The following is a 20,265-nucleotide window of genomic DNA, read 5'->3' on the forward strand; positions in this document are numbered from 1 at the left end:
CAGTTACGATACAAAAATTGATTTAAACACTCATTCAGCCCTGCTGCCAGATAAAGTCCTAACATGGTTAAGAAAGCTTTAGCTGGCATACAATCCCATGACATTTTTTCATCACTTAATGCCACTATTCCTTCTGTAGAAACCATTAAGGCTGCTTTGAGTCCCACTTTTGAATATTCAACTTTAAACACATTTGCAGGATTTCAATTTTTTCACCCCTTACATACAGTAGGTAGAAGCAAAGCCTTAGAAACCCTCTGCATCACTTTAGGAACAGCAAGGCCAAGCAATCAAATAATACGTTTGCGAGAGGTCATCGGCGTGACATATAAGGGCTGTTAATTAAGTTACACAAATATACCCTGAAAATTAATTATTGTGTTGAGAAGTAGTGACATTAAGCTGACAATGATCTTTTACTTTCAAATCATGTGTTGTTACATTTTGTGCTTTAGCCTCATGTTTCCTAACCTTGGGTTAATGTTGGGCTACAGCTAAAATGCCGGCATTAGTAGGTTGTTTCCATTAGGAAACAGCAGCTGTCAATCAGCCCCTCTCCAAGGGCTTCTCGTTGTATTCTATAGGAAATGTGCTACCCATGTCCTTTTTTTTGAAGAATGAAATCTCAAAGGGATGTTGGTATGGGAGTGTGAAGGCAAGATAACATTGACTAGGGGTAACTGTATTAAAACGCATGTTCCTTTACCTTGTTATTATTATCCCTTAGTTCTAAAATGCTGAATTATTCTATCTGAAGTAGGAGTAGCAGCCCTCAATGACATTTATATAATACATCCTGCGTAGGATTACGATTGCCACCTTTTTAAAAATAAAATACCGGCCATACTTTTATGTTTCCCTTTTAACAACATCAGCATGAAGCAACATAGTAAAATAAGGGCCAGGCAGCAACCCTATATGGGATGTCCTGACCTAGAAAATCCTTTCTCTCTATGAGAAATTGTATTTTTTTGACATGTCTGTTACTTATGCCATTGAATCAAACTGTGAAAGGGTTTGCAAGAATTCTTTGTCTTCTGGTTACTCCAGTTTCACAGAGATAATGAACCTTCTGTGTACCATGAGCCGTGTATTGCGTGAATAGTACAAGACTGAAGGCTTACCATTAAAGGGCATGTCAAGTCTAAAATAGAATAAGGCTAGAAATGCTGTATTTTGTATACTAAATATAAACATGAACTTACTGCACCACAAGCCTAATCAAACAAATAATTTATGCTTTCAAAGTTGGCTACAGGGGGTCACCATCTTGTAACTTTGTTAAACATCTTTGCAAGACTAAGACTGTGCACATGCTCAGTGTGGTCTGGGCTGCTTAGGGATCGTCATAAACAAAGCTGCTTGAGTTCTGCATGGCTGGGAAGTAAGGCGGGGGCTCCCCCTGCTGTTCATAAGTATGATTGTTTCCCTGCTCAGCAGTTAGGGACCATCCAACAATTCCTATCCACAGCAGTAAATGAAGGGAGAATTTCACTGCATACAGTCAGGTTTCTTAAAGTATATTGGAGATAGGTTTCTTTTCCATTAAAGAAAGTAAAAATGGATTTTATTTTTTTGCCTTTATATGCCCTTTAAGTTCTAAAGATGTACCCTTGTAACCATCCAGGGATGTATCATTGATCTGTATAGAATATGAAATGAATTCCCCTCTTTCTATGTGATAATTAGTCCTTTAGGTGTATGGGCACTGTTCCATGTCCAGACTTGCAGTAGTTACTCATAGCAGAGAATGTCAAGTTTACACTCTTAACTACATGCATTGTGCCACAAGCTCGGTCCTGTGGGCTCTGCACAGCTCATTCCTTCCATTCTGAATCAAGCTCTACTGCACCTATTAACCCTAGAGCTACTCTTGACCAGGCCACAGATGCAAGGTTCCTTTTGCACCCGCTGTCAATAGACACAGAACACCTGCGATTAAAGTATCAGTTGCAGAAGTTACTAGCCCATTGGACACCAGAAAGTATTCCAGACAGAAAATATGTGCATGATTGCATTATTTTGGCGAATGGATGCAATTTCATCCGGTGCTTTTGTGCATCGCCTCCTTGCAATGCACTGAAATTATGGGGAGGGGGGGGAGCTGCATTGTGGGGAAACAAACATGGCAACTGCACTTGAAATTGCACTTTGCTCACTGCATTTGTGGACATAAATAAGCCCTAGAAATAGTTTTTAATAAATAGGTTCAAATAATATGTGAAGAAAGTCTATTTATACAGGTATGGGACATGTTATCCAGAATGCTCGGGACATGAGGTTTGCGGATAATGGATCTTTCCATAATTTGGATCTTCATACCTTAAGTCTACTAGAAAATCAGGTAATCATTAAATAATCCCAATAGACTGGTTTTAATTCCAGTAAGGATTAATTATATATTAGTTTGGATCAAATACAGGTATGGGATTCGTTCTCATTATTCAGAAAGCCCTGAATTACGGAAAGGCCGTCTTCCATAGACTCCCATTATAATCAAATAATCCAAAATTTTTAAATGACTTCCTTTTTTCACTGTAATAATAAAATAATACCTTGTACTTGATCTCAACTAAGATAATTAAACCTTATTGGAAGCAAAACCAGCCTATTGTGTTTATTTAATATTTCAATGATTTTCTAGTAGACTTATAGTATGAAGATCCAAATTACAGAAAGATCTGTTATCCGGAACCCCTTGAGTCCCAACCATTTTGTTAAACAGGTCGCCTTTCCTGTACATGGTACTGTTTCATTTCAAAGAAAAAGTAAATTCTTCTTAAGAATTTTAAGTAATTGGATAAAATGGATTCTATGGGAGATGACCATTCTGTAATTCAGAGCTTTTTGGATAACGGGTTTCCATATAATGGGTCCCATACCTGTACTTTAGGAAGTGACCTTCTGGGCAGAATGAAGGTTTCCCTGTGTACCCAGAGCCCTGTATAAGAGAGTAAATGGCACATCCCAGAAGACCAATAACTTGTCCCTAGATGCATGGGTACAGTCACATGTAAGGGCTTGAAGTATTAACTCATAGCAGAGAATGTCAGGTTGGCACATGCCAAGGAGCTCTGGCCTGCGGACCCAAGCACATATTTTACTTGTAACAATATCTGGTCCTCTATCATGATGCCTGCGATGCGTTTGTGAAGGCAGGATTGGTGGCATATGCTTGACAACTGAGCAGCGCTAACCACATACATTGAGAAGAAATATTTAATGCTACAGATGGCTTTTGGCAAACGAAAATAGAAAGAAGCCATCTGGTGTTTTTTTTTTTTTGTTTTTTTTTTTTTATAATGCTGTTAGAAGATGTCTCTTTACAGTAACATTAAAACATTGTCATTTATTAATGCTTTTTTATTAATTATTAACTCTGCATCCAACCATAACTAGTGCCGTCCACTATAATGCCGCTCATTCTGTGTGCCGGATCTGTTTTATGTGCCGTTTGCTTAGCAGAAGCCCCTTTGTGCCTTTAGCTCAAAAATAAACAAAGAACTGAATGGCCAGTAATAATCACTTAGCTTGGGTATTATTATCATTAGCATGATTATTATCCTAATTTGGTGCGCTGTTTTCATTATTACCCAGTGTTTGTGCTTTGTGTAGGCTTCTGTTTCTTCAGAGCGTCATTTTGTAATGGCTATATTTCAGATTTTATTTCCTTCTCAAGGAGTTCATTCTGTAATCGCATTAAGGGCTGCCGATAAATTTGCCATTTTGCCCCTTAACGCTCCATGCATTCCCCCCCCCTTTTTTTTTTAAGTGCCAATATTTTGACATCAGGGTATTGAACTGGTCCAAACACCCATCTAAAGACGTTCTTGGCATAGAAGCTAATACAATTTTAGAATATGTTTTGTTGAATTTTGCTGGTGTTAATGAATGATAAATGAGCCATATTGCTTGTATATTTACTCATTATCTGATTAGGAAGACTTTTAAAGAGAATGTATTGGCTGTAGATCCAGATTTTTTTAAGAAGCATCTGTCATGAAAAACATAACTGATACAAGATAGTATTGATAGCTTTTTTACCCGCAATTACTAGTTCTGCTGCTCCTTAGTTTATGCCTCCAAATATATGAAACAGGCCATTTATGTCACTGCCTTACCCAGACTATACACACACTTAAACCAAACTAAATTAGGTATGTACCAAATCCAGGCTTTATATACTAATGTTCAGCCTCTTCAAAGTACACTGGCTGACAACAGTCCAAGCCATCAGCCTGTGTGCCCATAGCCTTAGGGCGAGGTCACACATGGTGTTTTAACGTTGCATTTTTAAAAACGCATGGTCGAGTGTAAATGCACAAAAACCAAACATGCATGATAATATTCATTTTTCAGCCTGTAGTTTTCTTTTCCCAACATGCATTTCTGTTTTTCCTTGTTCCCCACAATTCCACTTGGAAGAATTTTAGTAAGCGTTTGTGAAAAAAAGCAATTTACATGCAAAATATAGCTGTACTGATTGTCAATACACAACATAATTAGCTCACAGCATACAACGATGCAAATATATATATATATATGCGCAATCCATCTTGTGAGAGTTTGCCTGCCATATTTAAAATATGCAGGGTATTTCAGCAAAGTGTATTTCCAAACATGCGGATCCCATAGAGTTCAATAATATTGCGTTCCTTGGCGTATTGGCGTTTCTACTGAAAAATGCAATACTGGCGTTGCGTGCTGAATGTTGGCTCGCAAGCCCTATGTGGGAATTGCTATACTGTGTATTCTATTATTATCAATAGGGCTTTTTTTGTGCGCATTTATGGACATTTTTAAAAACTCCACATGTGACCTTGCCCTTTTAGTTCGCTCTTCTCCCCACGACATCTCATGTTCCACGCTATAACTCCATTTTCTTGCCCCCCCCAGCCTTTTATGTAAAGCTGGCCATAGGACTTTCCCATCTCCCAAACTGCCACTAACCATTCCAATCAAATAAAGTACAAAAGAACAGATCAGCCGATGTTCTGCCCCTGACAGCAATCGTATGAAAGTTATGTCCGACAAAGCTATTGACTGTCTCCCTCTGAAAATCGTATGATCGGCAATACATACAGAGATATTATCAGCAGCCGACAGAAATCTTTTAACCTGTACGATCAACCAAACGACTGATCTCCGCCAGACGAAAAATGTCAGGACTCTCCACACACGGTTCGAAAATCGTACGAATCCTCAAATTTGTATGATCAGATTTTTGCGTCTATGGCCAGCTTAAGTCAGCTGATTGATTGCTCTATCTCTATGTGGCAAAGCCTTCAACCAAAAACAATCTGTTTTTGTAAGCCTGTATACAATGTGAAGTTTTAGGTAATCAGTTTATTGGAAAAACCGCTAAAGTTGCTCAAAACTTACATAGTTGTGTAACTAGGGGGCTCTGTTTAAAGGCAAAGGAAAGGCTTGGTGCTCTTGGGGGTGCCAAGTGATTGTATTGACTTACCTGAAACCCCGGGCCGGTGCTCCTATGGGCAGAAAACTGCACTGGACCTTGGTTATACCAGTGAGCACCATGGAGCAATCTTATTCCATCTTTCTCTTTCTTCTCGCCGTTGCGGATGTGCAGTAGAAGGAAAAGCCAAACTTTAACTAAAAAGTCGGCTATTTCATTCAACTGCGCATGCGTCTGCCCTGGGAAATTTGAAGAAAGAACACAGAAGAAGATCACTCCATGGCTCTCACTGGTATAACCCCCCGGGCCAGTGCAGTTTTCTGCTGATAGGAGCTCTAGCCCGGGGTTTCAGGTAAGTCAGTACAATCACTTGAGGGTGCTTAACATTTGGCACCCCGAAGTGCACCAAGCCTTCCTTCTCCTTTAAGTAGAGGATAGATCATGAAAATGTGCTGCAATATACATAACACTATAATAGGGAAAAAACTATTTAAAAAACAAAAACTTCAGAAGCAAACAGTCACTTACTGTATGTGGCTTGCCAAGCTGTAACTAATAAAGGCCAATAAAAAAAACTATATGGATTATGTGAGACATTATGTAGAGAGGGCTTTCCATCCACTTTTTAAAATATGATTACACTCCAAAAACATAGGTTCTCTTTGACCGCCATAGTTCCTAGTGAGCCTGCCTCTGGCCCTGTTTAAATGCAATAATCCGGGGGCCATGTTCCTGCCAAGCTCTGCGTCACAGTCTAAGCTCTCTCATTTCTTTGCATGATTCTTATCACTGTTTCGTTAATATTTGTCTCTAGAATTCTTGCATAGTCTTCCAATCTCTGCTACCATTTCTGGCTCATTTAATTTCTTCATTTCACTGCTTGCTTTGTCTCATTTTCTTGCTTCATAGGCTGATGGCTCCGATGAAGTACTTCATGAACTGCTGTAAAGCCAAACACTGATCATATAGTTTTCCAGTCAACAGTCTAATGCAAATTAAGACCACAAACCCTTTATATAGCATTTTAAATATAAGAGCTGAATATTCATGAAAGATATTTTCTAATGCAAACATGACTAAGAAGGTGATAGCAGCAAAACTGGTCATTTAAGTAAATATAGGTACAAATGTTATTGTGAAATATAAGTGACATGCCCTCATAATTATACATTTTTACTTATTATCCTTTGGGTGGGTTTCTTAAGCAATATAGTCTTACGATGGCTTTTTAACAACCACCCTTCTGTTAAAATGTTCACACTAAATTATATTACAGAATATTATGTTAATAGTGTTTTTTTTCTTCCTGCAGATTGAAAATAGAGGAGCTTGAAGCTGAACGTGGTAGATTAGAGGAAGAGAACAAAATATTAGAAATGAGGCTGGAAAGCTTGAACCTTCAGGTATTCATAGATGCTCTCGTTGTCATCATATTGTCCTACATAGCATTGCAATTTGATTGCTGTTTACTTTTGTTGTCGCTATATTTTTCTGTTTGCGTCGATGATCAGCTTAACATAAGTATTTCCACATCTTAATATTTACATAGGCATGAATACAACTTGTTTGTAACAATAGTCTCAACCTGTGCAACATTTCTTTCAACCTGTTACTAACATCAATAGTTTCAATCTTTCAACAAGGTTATAACGTCTAGAGTGGAGGTCCCCAACCTTTTTAACCAGTGAGCCACATTCAACTGTAAAAATAGGTGGAGAGCAACACAACCATGCCAGATTTTCCTGAATGGTGCAAAATAAGGGCAGTGATTGGCCATTTGATACCCCCTATGTGGACTGTCAGCCTATAGGAAGCTCTGTTTGTCAGGTTTATATGCAACCAAAACTTGCCTCCAAGCCTGGAATTCAAAAATAAGCTCCTGGGCTTCCAGTGGCTCCTAAGGCCACTGGAAGCAGCATCCAAGGTTTGGTGAGCAACATGTTGCTCACAAGGAACTGGTTGGGGATCAGTGATCTAGAGGTTCCCATTAATAAGGTTAATTATTCTCTCATGTCTTGTAATTGACATGGAATCTAAATCAAAAGATCTCAACAATCCTTAATCTACTGTTACCACCACCAAGCTTGTACCATAGTTTGTACTATATGCAAAATAAACCAGTTACATTTGCATGTGTCATGGTAGCTAGAATATAGTTGAAAAGTGTCCCCATGTCTTTTTTGGAAAGAGGAAAGGAGCACATCAGTGATAAATAGGACTTTCTGGAACTTCTACTTTACAGACATCTAGGCAGGGTGCGTGCTAAAGTCGATGAATTGGACTTGTGTCAAACTTACAGGCGCACACGCGTGTATGTTCGGCACAAGTCCAATTAATTCATACTGTACAATAGGATATACTACCCTTCTTAACTGCCTATTTAATTATAAGTAAACACCCAGTTGAAACCACCCATTTGATTTGAACTTATTTGTTCTGCTTAAAGGAACAGTAACACCGATAAATGAAAGTGTTTTAAAGTAATATAATGTAAATATAATGCATTGTTGCCCTGCACTGGCAAAACTGATGTGTTTGCTTCAGAAACACTACTATAGTTCATATAAACAAGCTGCTGTGTAGTAATGGTGGAAATTGAAAAAAGGCTATATGGCACAGGTTAAATAGTGGATAACAGATAACACCATTATGTTCTACAGAGCATATCTGCTGTGTAACCTGAGCCGTTTCTCTTTAGAATGTCTGCCCCCATTGCTACACAGAAGTTTATTTATATAAACTATAATAGTGTTTCTGTAGCAAGCACACCAGTTTTACCAGTGCAGAACAACAGTAAATTATATGTTAATTACTTTAAAACACTTTCCTTCTTTGATGTTACTGTTCCTTTAGCCTGTAGAAAAGGGGTATACATTAACATTATTTTCATTTTGTTCGATCATCCAATATTTCTTGCTGCTTAACTTAACCTGTAATTTCAAGCCCCACACCCATCCACTCTCAGCTCGCTGTTTGCCTCCACCTTATCCTTTGTCTTTCTTTCAGTTGTACACACAGTATACAGTATTATGGCTTAGCCAGATAGGAGAGGTTTTAGTTAAGAACTCTATAAAAAAATTAAGGAAAGGCTTCTGATACAAACGGACCATAGCTTGTGTTAATGTTATAGGGACCTTACATTGTAAGCTAGACTGGAGCAAGGACTGATGTGAAAGATGATGAAGAGCCTTGAGCCCATGTGTGCTCTCCTTTTTAAACTTGTATCATTGCCATCTACTGGGCAAGCAATAAATTTGATCAAATGACAATAGACCAAGGAAAAGGGCAATAGCTGTCTGGGTAAATCAAAGGACCACTTACGTGTCCAAAAATAGGGGAAACTGCCTAAGCTAAACTCCCAGTGTCTCTTCAAGTATAAAGGGGTTCCCTAGCTACTGAAAGAGAATTCAATTCTGTGTATGCAGATTCCCCCATGAACCCTACTGACTTTGATGGATTCTGTTCTCAAGTTATCCTTGGTTGCCACTACCCTGGCTTTGGGGGCAAAGCCACCTGTTTGGCTCTAAGCTTAGTTCTTTGTTTTTATGTGCTGTAGAGCGACATATCTATGCTTTTTACAAGTTATTAAAAGCCCTATGATTTCTTTGTTCAGACTTTTTGTGAGTTCAGGATCCATGGAACTTGTGTCAAATAACTTTCTTTCACCTCAAGTGGTCTCCGGTAACTGAATTATCCTGACACTTCTTAGATAAGCATTCCACCATAGACATTCCCTACGCAATGAACAAAAAATTGAGTGAATACATATTTGTTGTTTTACTCCTGAGCTTGTTTGTGGTTACTCGATCAACTTTAGCTTCTTGTTTTTCATGCTTACCCTTACTCTTCGTTCCTCTTGATATGCCTCTTTGGTGATTCAAACTGAAACATTTAGCAGAAATAATTAACTGCTTACTTTACTAGATCAATTCTTTTACAACTTACAGTTTACTGAAGCAGTTTTGCCATAAAACAGCATGAGTTTCCAAAAGGGAACGTCAAAGGTCACCTCCAACAGCAAAATCTCTTTTTTTCTAATCGTATTAATAGCTCTGTTGGCTGGAGTTCTTAAATATCTCATGCATTTAATGGGACTTGATGAAAGAACATCTATAAACTAGTTTATAAGCCCACCTTTGTATTTCAGTACTGATCTTTTAGGGAAGCAACTTAGTTGAAGCTACAAGTTCCTTTCTGTTGACCCAATACAATATTTACAAAAAATACAGAGCTTTCTGAATCTTATATAACCGAGTCGTGTATTTCATCTGAGAAGAAATATTTCGTAAAAATCATTTTGAAGGCTTTGATTAACCATTTCAATAGCCTTGTTTGTACATTGACCCCAGGGAATTTGTTGCCCACTTTTGAAGACAGATGACAAATTATGGTTATCATTCAATATATGTGCTATTAGATTTTTGTGCCGAGGCTTTGTTGTGCTGTTATAGGTAAGTATCCTTGTGCCTTTTGGCTTTTTGTAGCTCAACCTTCTATGGCTTTAGTATACTCTGTGAAATGGGGCCATGTTTATTTGAAAGGTCACATATGTTATATGTAAAACTATTATAAACTGTTTAATACAGTAAAATTCCCAGAAAAACGTGAGATTTGTATTTGTTCGGATAGCTTAAACTAAGAAAGCCGGTTGAAATAGGAAAATTTCAAGCTGGAGATATTTGAGTGAGAGAGTAATTTAAAGATGTAAAGATCTACCAGCAATGACCTCTGGACACATCTTGAAAATGAAGGTAAGGGGTGGAAATGATGAACCAGGGGTTGTTGCTGCTAATTAGACTGATATATCAAAAACTGACGACAATCCATTTCACTTATTTCCTTGCATTTCTCAGCCTTTGTGATTGAGCATTCCCAAGTGCAAAGCGAGGGAGTATAGATATAGGAATTGCAGAATCCAAGTTATTGATGCCACAAGAGTGTATGTAGGTAGAATGATAACAGAGACAGTGATAGATTCTTTAATTGAGAACATCAAGGCTGTGGGAAATGTCACCAGCTATAAGTGTGGGTATTGGTAAAATCTCAATACTGCCGGGATGGCTTCACATAAAGATCAGTGCTGTCCTTTATCATCTCATTAAAAATGCAACTGAGACCATTAAGTAGCTACACTGTTTGCTGATTAGTAATGTAAGGAGGAACCACCTTCAGAAACCCACTAAGCACTGTATAAGTCTAAAATGAGCATAAATATCACACCAAGATTTTCATATTCCAACAAAAACAAATTCTAGATCCTGATCAGATCATGATCTTGTTTTATAATGGGGCACAAACAATGTATCAGGGAGTTATAGATGGGGGCTCAGGCCAACAAAGGAAAGGGTTTGCCATTACTCTACAAAATTAACAATTTAAATCAAGGAACAAGTTGGGGTTCTGGCTCATTATGTGAAATTTTGCATAAATAAATATATTAAAATAGTTGGTCAGTAACGCAATTCTTAATTGTTTCTGAGAGTCCCTGAGGGTAGAAGAGGGCCCTGGGCAAATGTACTAAAAAAGTCCCTGGTAATGTAAAATCCAGATTTATATGTAACAAGCAAGTTAAAAAACAGATACTAAGATAATTTATTTGGCCTTTCACAGAGACTTTTTTTATGGCTATATATATATAGTGTATGTAATATCTGAAGAAAATGAAACCTTTACCGTACACTGAGACTTCTTATGACCAGAGGTTCTTCTCACACCTTCCACTCTTCCGCCTGTCCAACACTTGACACTTTCTTGCAGGAGCATTGATTTCCCTTCATGATGGGAATGCTGTTGCTTTGAAATTATTCACATCACCAGTCTTAGCTGCTAATGGAAGCCTCAGTCTGTTATCACAGTCTCAGCCTTTCGGCTAACTGAAATTAAGGCATCCTCGTGGACCCTACTCATTACTGAAGTGCCAGAATGAGGAAATGCAAGCTATCATTTTCTTTCAGCTGAAATTTGCTATTGTGATATCTGTGGCCACGATAATTTTCATTATCTTTTTTAAGATTTTTTTCTAGCGGTGTTCCTGGCAGCAACCTTCATCAGTATTTATTTATACTGCTTAAATCTGACGAGTGTGAATCATAGGTTATACTATATGTTTAGTGGATGGAGGTAGAGCTTATACTGGTGCAGAGTATCAGGACACATTACATTGCATTTAAATGAGCAACCATTTTTTCCCTTTTTGTGCTTCCACTAGTATTTGGAAGGATTCCAACTAGTAAAAAAAAAAGGATGTTCTTGTAGAAGGTAGGTTATCAGGCAGTAGTGGTGCTGGTTCTTTTTAATAGTCCTACTAGTTTCATCCAGCACTGAAGTAGTTTTGACCATAGGTGAAGAATAAACTAGAACTTGACAGGCTTAAGGTGACCATACCATGAAAGATCAAATGTTTTGGTAAGTTTGCCAAAGATCTGGCAAATGATCTGGCCAAATGATCAGATAACAATGATGGGGATAAAGGCTGTTGGGGCAAGAGCCACATCAACAAGCTGATACGTTTCTCACCTCAATGTAATTTTTTTTTTTAACTGTGTCAAAAAATGTTATTTTTTTTTATCAAAACTTGCCTACATGTTATTGGTTTGAAAGAAAAGATGAATAGACAGTCATGTACCATTGCATGAGTATGTTATAGTTTATTTCTTTATGGGTAAATCATGTATGATTCTCCCATACTAAGATCCATTTAAGAAGGGACAGTTCTTTACGTAACATTTGTTCCCAGGACGTCTTATAAGGATATTTGGAGAGGGAAGCTATTAGGCATGTGTCAAGTATTCCATAGATATCCAAAATAAGTCCTTTCCTGCATCTCGAGTTGCCATGTTACTTTCAAGCGGTGCCTTACAGGGTAAAGTGCCTGATTTGAAGATACTGATTTGTGCATTGTGTTGCCCAGGCCTTATTTAGTCTGAAGATCTCAAAATTAGTATAATTTTCGAGTCAGTGGGTTATAGAAGTCTCTCAGTTGTGTTAGTCCATTCCTCTGCCAGAGCTGCACAAAGGTTTTTGAGCAGGCCTGGGGAGAAATGTGGGCTACCAAAATTAGGGGTGAGTCTTACAAGAAATATTGTACTGTTATATAAAGTCGTTTCTAATGGAGAGGGTTAGCTTTATAGAGTTAAGTAATATATCTTTTATGTTAGTAAACATTTCGGTTTCCCATAATAAAGAGGAGATGGTGTATGGAGATACTGTATCATTTACCAATGTTACCCACTTCCCACAGTGTGTTCTGTCCAAATATGCCACTGCTTGGCATAAGTGGACCGCAAAGTAGTATCTAAGTGCAAAGGTAGCACCTAGGCCCCCTGTGTGGATTGAGATGTTAATATCTTCTGAGAGAGTGTGTGATTTGGAAGCTCATAAATTTTCTTTATTTTAGATTGCATTGCTTTAAGACCCTTAAAGGGTATTTGTACATGTAGAGTTTCCAAATTGTATAACAATTTAGGGAGAGGTCTTTAAACTCTGCTCTTAGGGTCAGGGCACACAGGCAGATTCAGGGAGATAACCCAGCGACAAATCTCCTCTTCTTCAGGGTATCTAATCTCCCCGAACTGCCTTCCCGAAGTCGCCCCAAAGTTGCCTCACGAGGAAACTTCAGGCAATTTCGCAAAACGAAGCGCACCGAGTGACATCGAATCGCGCTGAGTGCCATCTGGCCAGTGATTTACATTTTAGGCGACGGGAAGGCAGAGGAGACAGTTCGGGGAGATTGTATGTCATTGGGAGCCAACATTTTGGCCTGTAGGGTAGGGAAGGATAGGTGAAAGGTTACCCTTTTCCTCAGCTGTGCCTCTGCAGTTTGGGAGATGGGGCATGTTTTCATGATTCAGTTGAAGACAAGGAGACAGTTGGCAATGGTGGTATTCAGAGGCCATTCCCATGAGGTTGGCGTTTGTCGTTGTTGGGCCATTTTTCAATCCCAGCCTCTTTAACAAGCTCAGGCCCTCTGATGGGTCCCAGATCTCATACTGTGTACCATTACGGGTTGCCACCAACTGGAATGGGAATCCCAAACAATATGAAATATGTTGATCTCTGAGCACTGCCGTGATCAGTTTAAGGGCCCTCCTTTTATCCAGAGTGGTTGGGGAAAGGCAATGGAATATCTGTAGAGTATCATTCTTGAAAGCGATATCATGCTTGTTTCGCTTTGCAGCAATTATCCTCTCTTTAGAGGTAAAATTGTATCATCTCAGGACGCCCATGGCAACTGGGAGCAGCCGAGGTGAGCTTTACTATGTTGCTGTCCTTGGAGTCCTTGTCTCACTTGCCCATATCTGGTAGAGTGCTGGCTGCTTATTGAAGTCCCCAGTATGCTGACGGAAAGGCTTTGGTAGGCTAATAGTGGGGAGTTCAGGAGGTAGTACATGGAGCTAGCGCATTATGCGGCCATCTTGTTTGCTTGCATGCACACCCCACAATGTAATTTTTAAACTGCCGTGATTGACATCTGCCCAATTTTCAGCTAGATATCGGTCAGGCTGGCTCTTTGAAGGGCTTCATACATGGTCTATCAACAACTTTTATTGGCCCATGTATGGCCAATTTAGCATCCCCAAAAAGAGTTCAACTACAGTAAATTCATGTATAATAATGCAAAGCCTTCTGTTGGTAGCCACCTCAAATAATAATGTCACCTTCCTCCCCTTATCTTTCACTTATCATGGTTCGTGAGTGACAAGCGCATAAAATGTCGTTCAAGGAACTGATTTGGATCTTTAATGTATCTTGCAGTTTTTGGCTTCAAATGTAAAGAATGAAATTTAGCATAATAAAGCAAGTGAAACAATTATTTCCCAGGGACAGATTTGTTGTGCTTGCCTTTCTGGAATAATGACAACAGCAGAATGCATATAGTCTTGTGCCTTCATAATCTTTTGTTGCTATAGCATTGTTTTATTGCCTCACTATTCCTTGGCCTGCTTTCTACGTTGAAAGAGAATCTTTAAGTTGAGCTGCTTGAAGAAAGATTGATTAAAATCAGCAACAGTTTGAGTTAATTGGATCCATATGCTTTGAGAGGAAGCTTGACTAGTTGGAAGTTCTTGTAATTAGTTCACAGCTGGTTGGTGAGAAAAACAGAACTGCATTTACAGTTCAGAGAGGGGAATCTTTAAAGAGAAATCTGTTCTTCCCATTCAAAGCCTTGAAATCTGAAATACTGTATAATGCATAGCCTTTTGTTATTATTTTTATGTCCATAACTGACGAGCAGCACCCACTGAAAAAAAAATGAATTCATATTTTATTGTAAATTGAATTTTTAAACATATTCCATAGCTAATCACATCTCCTGTTGGTCGGCACAGTCTTTCTCTCTTAAAAGCCTCAAGCAGTTGAGCATTAAGCCTGTGGAACCAATGCTGTGGTCTAGGTAGTTTCTCTCCTCTAAAAACTAATGGCGGGTGGAGGACTAAGCGCTCAGACTGAAACCAATGCCCAGGTCAGGAGACCCTTATCCCAATAAATGCTACCATGCAGGGAGGTGTTAGCCCTTGAATTCTATGACCAGAGGTAAATAGAGACCACCATATGGGGTTTACTTTGACATGGTATGGTGGCTCACCAATTTTATGATCATAACATATACTGGATTACTTATGAAAAAGGAGATCAGGGAATGTACATTGATCAATTCCCTCTCTTTTTTTAATGCTTATAGCTAATTCGGCCAGATCAGTAGCACTTCCATTGTATTTATATATTTTTACTTAGCCTTAAAGTGCTCCCACAACCCCCCTTTTAAAGGGATACTCTCATGGGGAAAAAACATTTTTTTCAAAATGAATCAGTTAATAGTGCTGCTCCGGCAGAATTCTGCACTGAAATCCATTTCTCAAAAGAGCAAACCGAAATCTGACATTGGGCTAGACATTTTGTCAAGTTCCCAGCTGCCCCTGGTCATGTGACTTGTGCCTGCACTTTAGGAGAAAAATGCTTTCTGGCAGGCTGCTGTTTTTCCTTCTCAATGTAACTGAATGTGTCTCAGTGGGACATGGGTTTTTACTATTAAGTGCTGTTCTTAGATCTATCAAGCAGCTGTTATCTTGTGTTAGGGAGCTGTTATCTGGTTACCTTCCCATTGTTCTTTTTTTTGGCTGCTGGGGGGGGTGATATCACTCCAACTTGCAGTACAGCAGTAAAGAGTGATTGAAGTTTATCAGAGCACAAGTCACATGACTTGGGGCAGCTGGGAAATTGACAATATGTCTAGCCCCATGTCAAATTTCAAAATTGAATATAAAAAAATCTGTTTGCTCTTTAGAGAAATTCATTTCAGTGCAGAATTCTGCTGGAGCAGCACTATTAACTGATTCATTTTGAAAAAAATTTTTTCCCCATGACAGTATCCCTTTAACATCTCTTAACAATGTCTAATGGTCATGGATTTGGCATGCATGGACTGTTCTCCCATCTTGTACCATTTGTTTTCAACCTCCACTGCACCTCTTCCAGCTTCTTCTCACGGCTCCGCATGCGCAGTAGAGAGAAAAGCAGAACTTTAAAGAAAAAGTTGGCTATTTTGTTCTACTGCGCATGCGTCTGCCCCTTTAAATTTGAATAAAAAAGAAGCCGGAAGACCCCCGGGCCGGTGATGTTTTCTGATGATGGTAGTGCCGCCTGGGTTTCAGGTAAGTATATACAATCACTTGGGGGTGCCTAACTTTGGGTGCCAAATATTCATGGACTAGTTCTGGTAGTGGCACACTTCAGCTGTATATTAGCTGCTATAAAGGTACCATAGTTTATTGCTTTAGAATTAAGATGCCATACAAGTCTACAAGCCCATGACCGATGGTATGCATTGTGCAGATTTGTTCCATACTTGCTGTGATGGTTAAATGGAGTACTGTGTTATTTACTTACCATTGGTTAACTTCTATTAGATATTACATTCCGCGACTTACGTTTTTAATATAGGATGATTGCACTTTGGTCTTACTCCGGCACAACAAGACTGTATTGTCGAAATGGAAGTTGTTGTTTGTTTTTTTTTTGCTTTTGCCTGTGCTTGTCTTTTCAAGAAGGGCCAAATCCTTGAAAAAAATTCCCTGTCCCCAAGCAGGATTGATAATCCCCGAAAATTTACTTGGTTACAACACAAAGGATCGTTCAAGTGTGGAGGAAATAGATTTATTACATGTAAATTAATACAAAGTAGTGAGACCTTCATTTCCCATTTGACGGGCAAAAGTCATCCAATTGCAATACACATCATGTTGTCTACCTCATCTCATGTCAGAAGTGTGGTATTCAATACTGTGGGCAAACTACTAGAAGTTTGAAAGACAGGGCAAGATAAAATATTAACATTAAAAACAAAACCGAAACTAACAAAGCCATACATTTTTCAAATTGTGTCTCTGGAAACATAGATTACTTTTCTATACAAGTATTCAAAGATTAATGCCAGACCAAAGAGGTGTGGATAATACCAAAAAATTACTTTACAAGGAAACTAAATGGATTTACAATTTGGTTACCAGGTTCCCCAATGGTTTAAATAGAGTGCGATGGTCCATGACATGGACCACGCTATTGTATCCATATGCGTTACACTAGATAGTGGGTCTATATCTTAGTTCAATTATTGTTTTTATAATGAGTATTTTAACGTGTTTCAAAATAGTACTTTGTTCAGGTTTGTTTAAGGTCTATTTTACAGTGACTGTAGGTCACTAATTATTCATTTATTTTTTATTTTTTATAGTTTTTGTTTCTGTATTTGTTGTTAAGTTGTATTTCACTATTTATATGTAGGAGTATTCACATGGCCCCTACCAAGCTTTAGTCTACTAAGGTGTAACCCACTAGCCCTTATTCTCTATAGAGTTTCTTTCTATCCATCTTTACTCTATTTAAAAACGAACTGCTCCTATAAAGTACAGCACAATGGTAATCCTTAGAAATATATCTCACTAAATAAATCTTTTAAAAGTGTACCAAAATGGCACTCAACTCTGATCAAAGGTGCACCAAAATGGCATCAGAAAAAGGTATAAAAAATGGCACCCAAACAGAATAGGGTGTAACTTTCTACACCTTTTGATGCAAATTTACTAAAAGGTTTACCAAAACGGCACCCAACTAAAGATGGGTGTAGCTGTTCATTTTCTTCATTAGTACACCTGAGATAATTCGACATGAGGTTGGTCTATGTGGAGAACTCAGGGATTGGATCACTAGATAATTGATGTTATGTTGTGTTTGGTGCACATATATTGAAATACTGGTGTTTAAACTCTGTAAATTTAGCCTATGATTAAGTGTTGAAGACACGATATGCGTAAGGCGTAGGAAACAATAAATCTTGACTTTGTTTTGGCTAATTGGTGGAAGACTGCCTTCATTTGAGTGCCTGCTCCAGATTTATTCTTTTGGTTGTGCTTGTCTTTTGCCCAGCTTTAAAGCTTCTTGTGACCATTGTTAATTGGCCCCTACACACCTAAGTTTCTACCCTGAAATGTACTTAGGTCAGGGAAATACCTGTGCTTAATTAATATCATCTAAACTCGCACTCTCCAACACCAGCATTGTGCCATGTGTAAAACATTTTACTGAGATCATCACATGTGCTTATATAATTCTGTGCTAACTCTCTGTACAGGTTTTGGGGGTTTCCCTGTTTGGAACATTTCATTCAGGGCCCTGTTTGATCTCACCATTGATATCAGTATGTTGTCTGTAATACTTGCCCATGAGCAGAGTTGGTAACACCATCCTAAAGTCGAGAGCAAGATTCAGATGTATAGTATAAATGTGCCAGTGCTATATAAATAACAGCAAATAAACTTGTTATATTTCTGAAAATAAAAAGGCAATGTAAAGAATAAACTATAGTTGCAGTTTAATTTTTTTATTTCTTTATGGGGACCTTAAATACACTGCATGTAATGCTATGACTGAAAATGGCAATAGGTTTTTGTACTGGCAAAAGTGTCAATGCTGTTCTCTTAAAAATATGCAGCTTCTTACAATTAGAGGGGTCTTAATCTCATATCTGCCTTAGACTGCCATGCTTCATATTGTATATTCTACGTTTCTACATTCCATTCTAGGCAACGGGGAAGGTGCTAAGCTGCCTTTACCAGAGTTGCATTAAAAATATTAGCTGGGCTGCTTTGGGAGCTATTAGGGAGAAATTACTTTTTATAGCTTCCATTTTCAATTTTGTGAAAAAATTATTGTATTTATTGTACAATTGTATTCTCTACTCTAGTGAACCCACCCCTCCCTTGCCCATTCAAGGACAGTCCTCCCCATTACAAATAAAGAGGGTACCGTGTACCTTTACAGGGAGCTCCTTTGCTCCTCTAGTTACAATTTTGTTCAGTATTTTAACACCTTGCAACATCCACATCTTTTCTCTCTGTCCTTACTTTTAGATTCATCACTCCTAAATACTCAAGCAAATTGGTAATCCTCCTAGATGTGCCGCTCAAAACCTTGGCTCTTTATGAAACAGCAGGGAATTTGCCATTTCTCTGGATATGCTCCATTCTTCTGAAAATGCATTCTACCAATGCATCTTTATCCTTTTCTGTTTGCTTCTCTGCTTAAATGAAAGAACATTTGGTGTGACTAGGGATCAATAGCAGTAGCTGAGCAAATACTATTATTCAGACAGGGTCACATAGTGTGTTCCAGGTGGAAATTTGGTCTTTAGGAAAGGAGTTGGATGTGACACGCAAGACTAAAAATATCCAGCTGGATGCAAAAGATCCCTGAAAATTCAACACTCCCCCCAAGTTGTTGGGCTGTTGCCAGTAAGAAGAACATACTCAACCTCCTGAAGCGACTTATGGAACTGGTCCTGTTATCTGAAAACTCACACCTTCCGCCGTATGTGAAATTGCTTCCCCGGTGACTTTCCCACCTATTGTTAGGGAACGCCTGCAAAGCCGTGCGCAAGGATGGATTGCCTCTGTTGTATCTACTAATGAAGTGATATTAATCATCCTTGTGGTTGTTAATTACAGCTTGCCATTTAATAAAGGTAATACCACAGGGGTCTCTCTTTTGCTTTCATTTATAAGTACTGATTTGCTGAATGTATTCCATATTCGATTCAATAAAATGGAAATGAACATTAAACGGCTGTCTTCGGTAATATGGCTCAAGTTAAAATTCTCTTCTTTCAATGGCAGACTAACCTCCAGAAATGCAGTCACGCATGTATATGTCTGCAGCCTGTCTAATTAATGTCTGTATATTGTGCAGCAGATTTGGTGGCACTGAAGAATCATAAAGTTTGCCAGTTACGCACTTTAAAGGTCTCTAAGGTTAATAATCCCGGCTAGAAGTGAATGGTAATCTCATAACCGTTTATTGCAGTGTCCAGTAAATTGTGTCCCTTTGCCTCAATGCTAATGCAAATAAAGTAAAAAATGCAAATTTGGGGATTTAATTAAAAAAAAAAAAAACATGCAAAAGAAAAGACAGTAAAGTAGACCACCGAGTCTCAAATATGCTTCAAAAAAGATAAGTTGTTTTGCCATTAACATGGATTTGCTTTAGAACAGCAGAATGTATTTTTGTTGCATTATTTAAAATAAATCAATACTCAAAAGGAGATCTGTGTACAAAGTAAGATGACTGCGCAAAAACAAATGGTATAAAATTTATGTACTGAAACCTTTTAAATGTTCACAACTAATGTATTATAATAAAACCAGCAAAACTACAGTTTTTTTTGTAAATTATACCACTTACTATGAAATGTATTAAATGTACTGTATACACTATGAAATAAGAGAATAACGGGATGCATCTTAATGGTCTGTTTATCTCTTTTTTTGGAGATTGCTTTTTTTTTCCCACCATTTTTT

The 20,265-nt window shown here is 38.3% G+C and overlaps 1 protein-coding gene across 5 annotated transcripts in view; it reads left to right on the plus strand.

The window, feature by feature from the left end:
* mad1l1.L (mitotic arrest deficient 1 like 1 L homeolog) overlaps positions 1 to 20,265 on the plus strand; it is a 501,886-nt gene that overhangs the window by 274,089 nt on the left and 207,532 nt on the right. For all 5 annotated transcript variants that reach the window (XM_041575521.1, XM_018234121.2, XM_041575523.1 and 2 more), the window contains 1 exon segment: positions 6,729 to 6,819. In XM_041575521.1, the coding sequence (XP_041431455.1) occupies positions 6,729 to 6,819 (91 nt within the window).

This window comes from Xenopus laevis, chromosome 9_10L (genome assembly GCF_017654675.1).
Source record: "Xenopus laevis strain J_2021 chromosome 9_10L, Xenopus_laevis_v10.1, whole genome shotgun sequence".
In the NCBI taxonomy this organism is placed as follows: Eukaryota; Metazoa; Chordata; class Amphibia; order Anura; family Pipidae; genus Xenopus; species Xenopus laevis.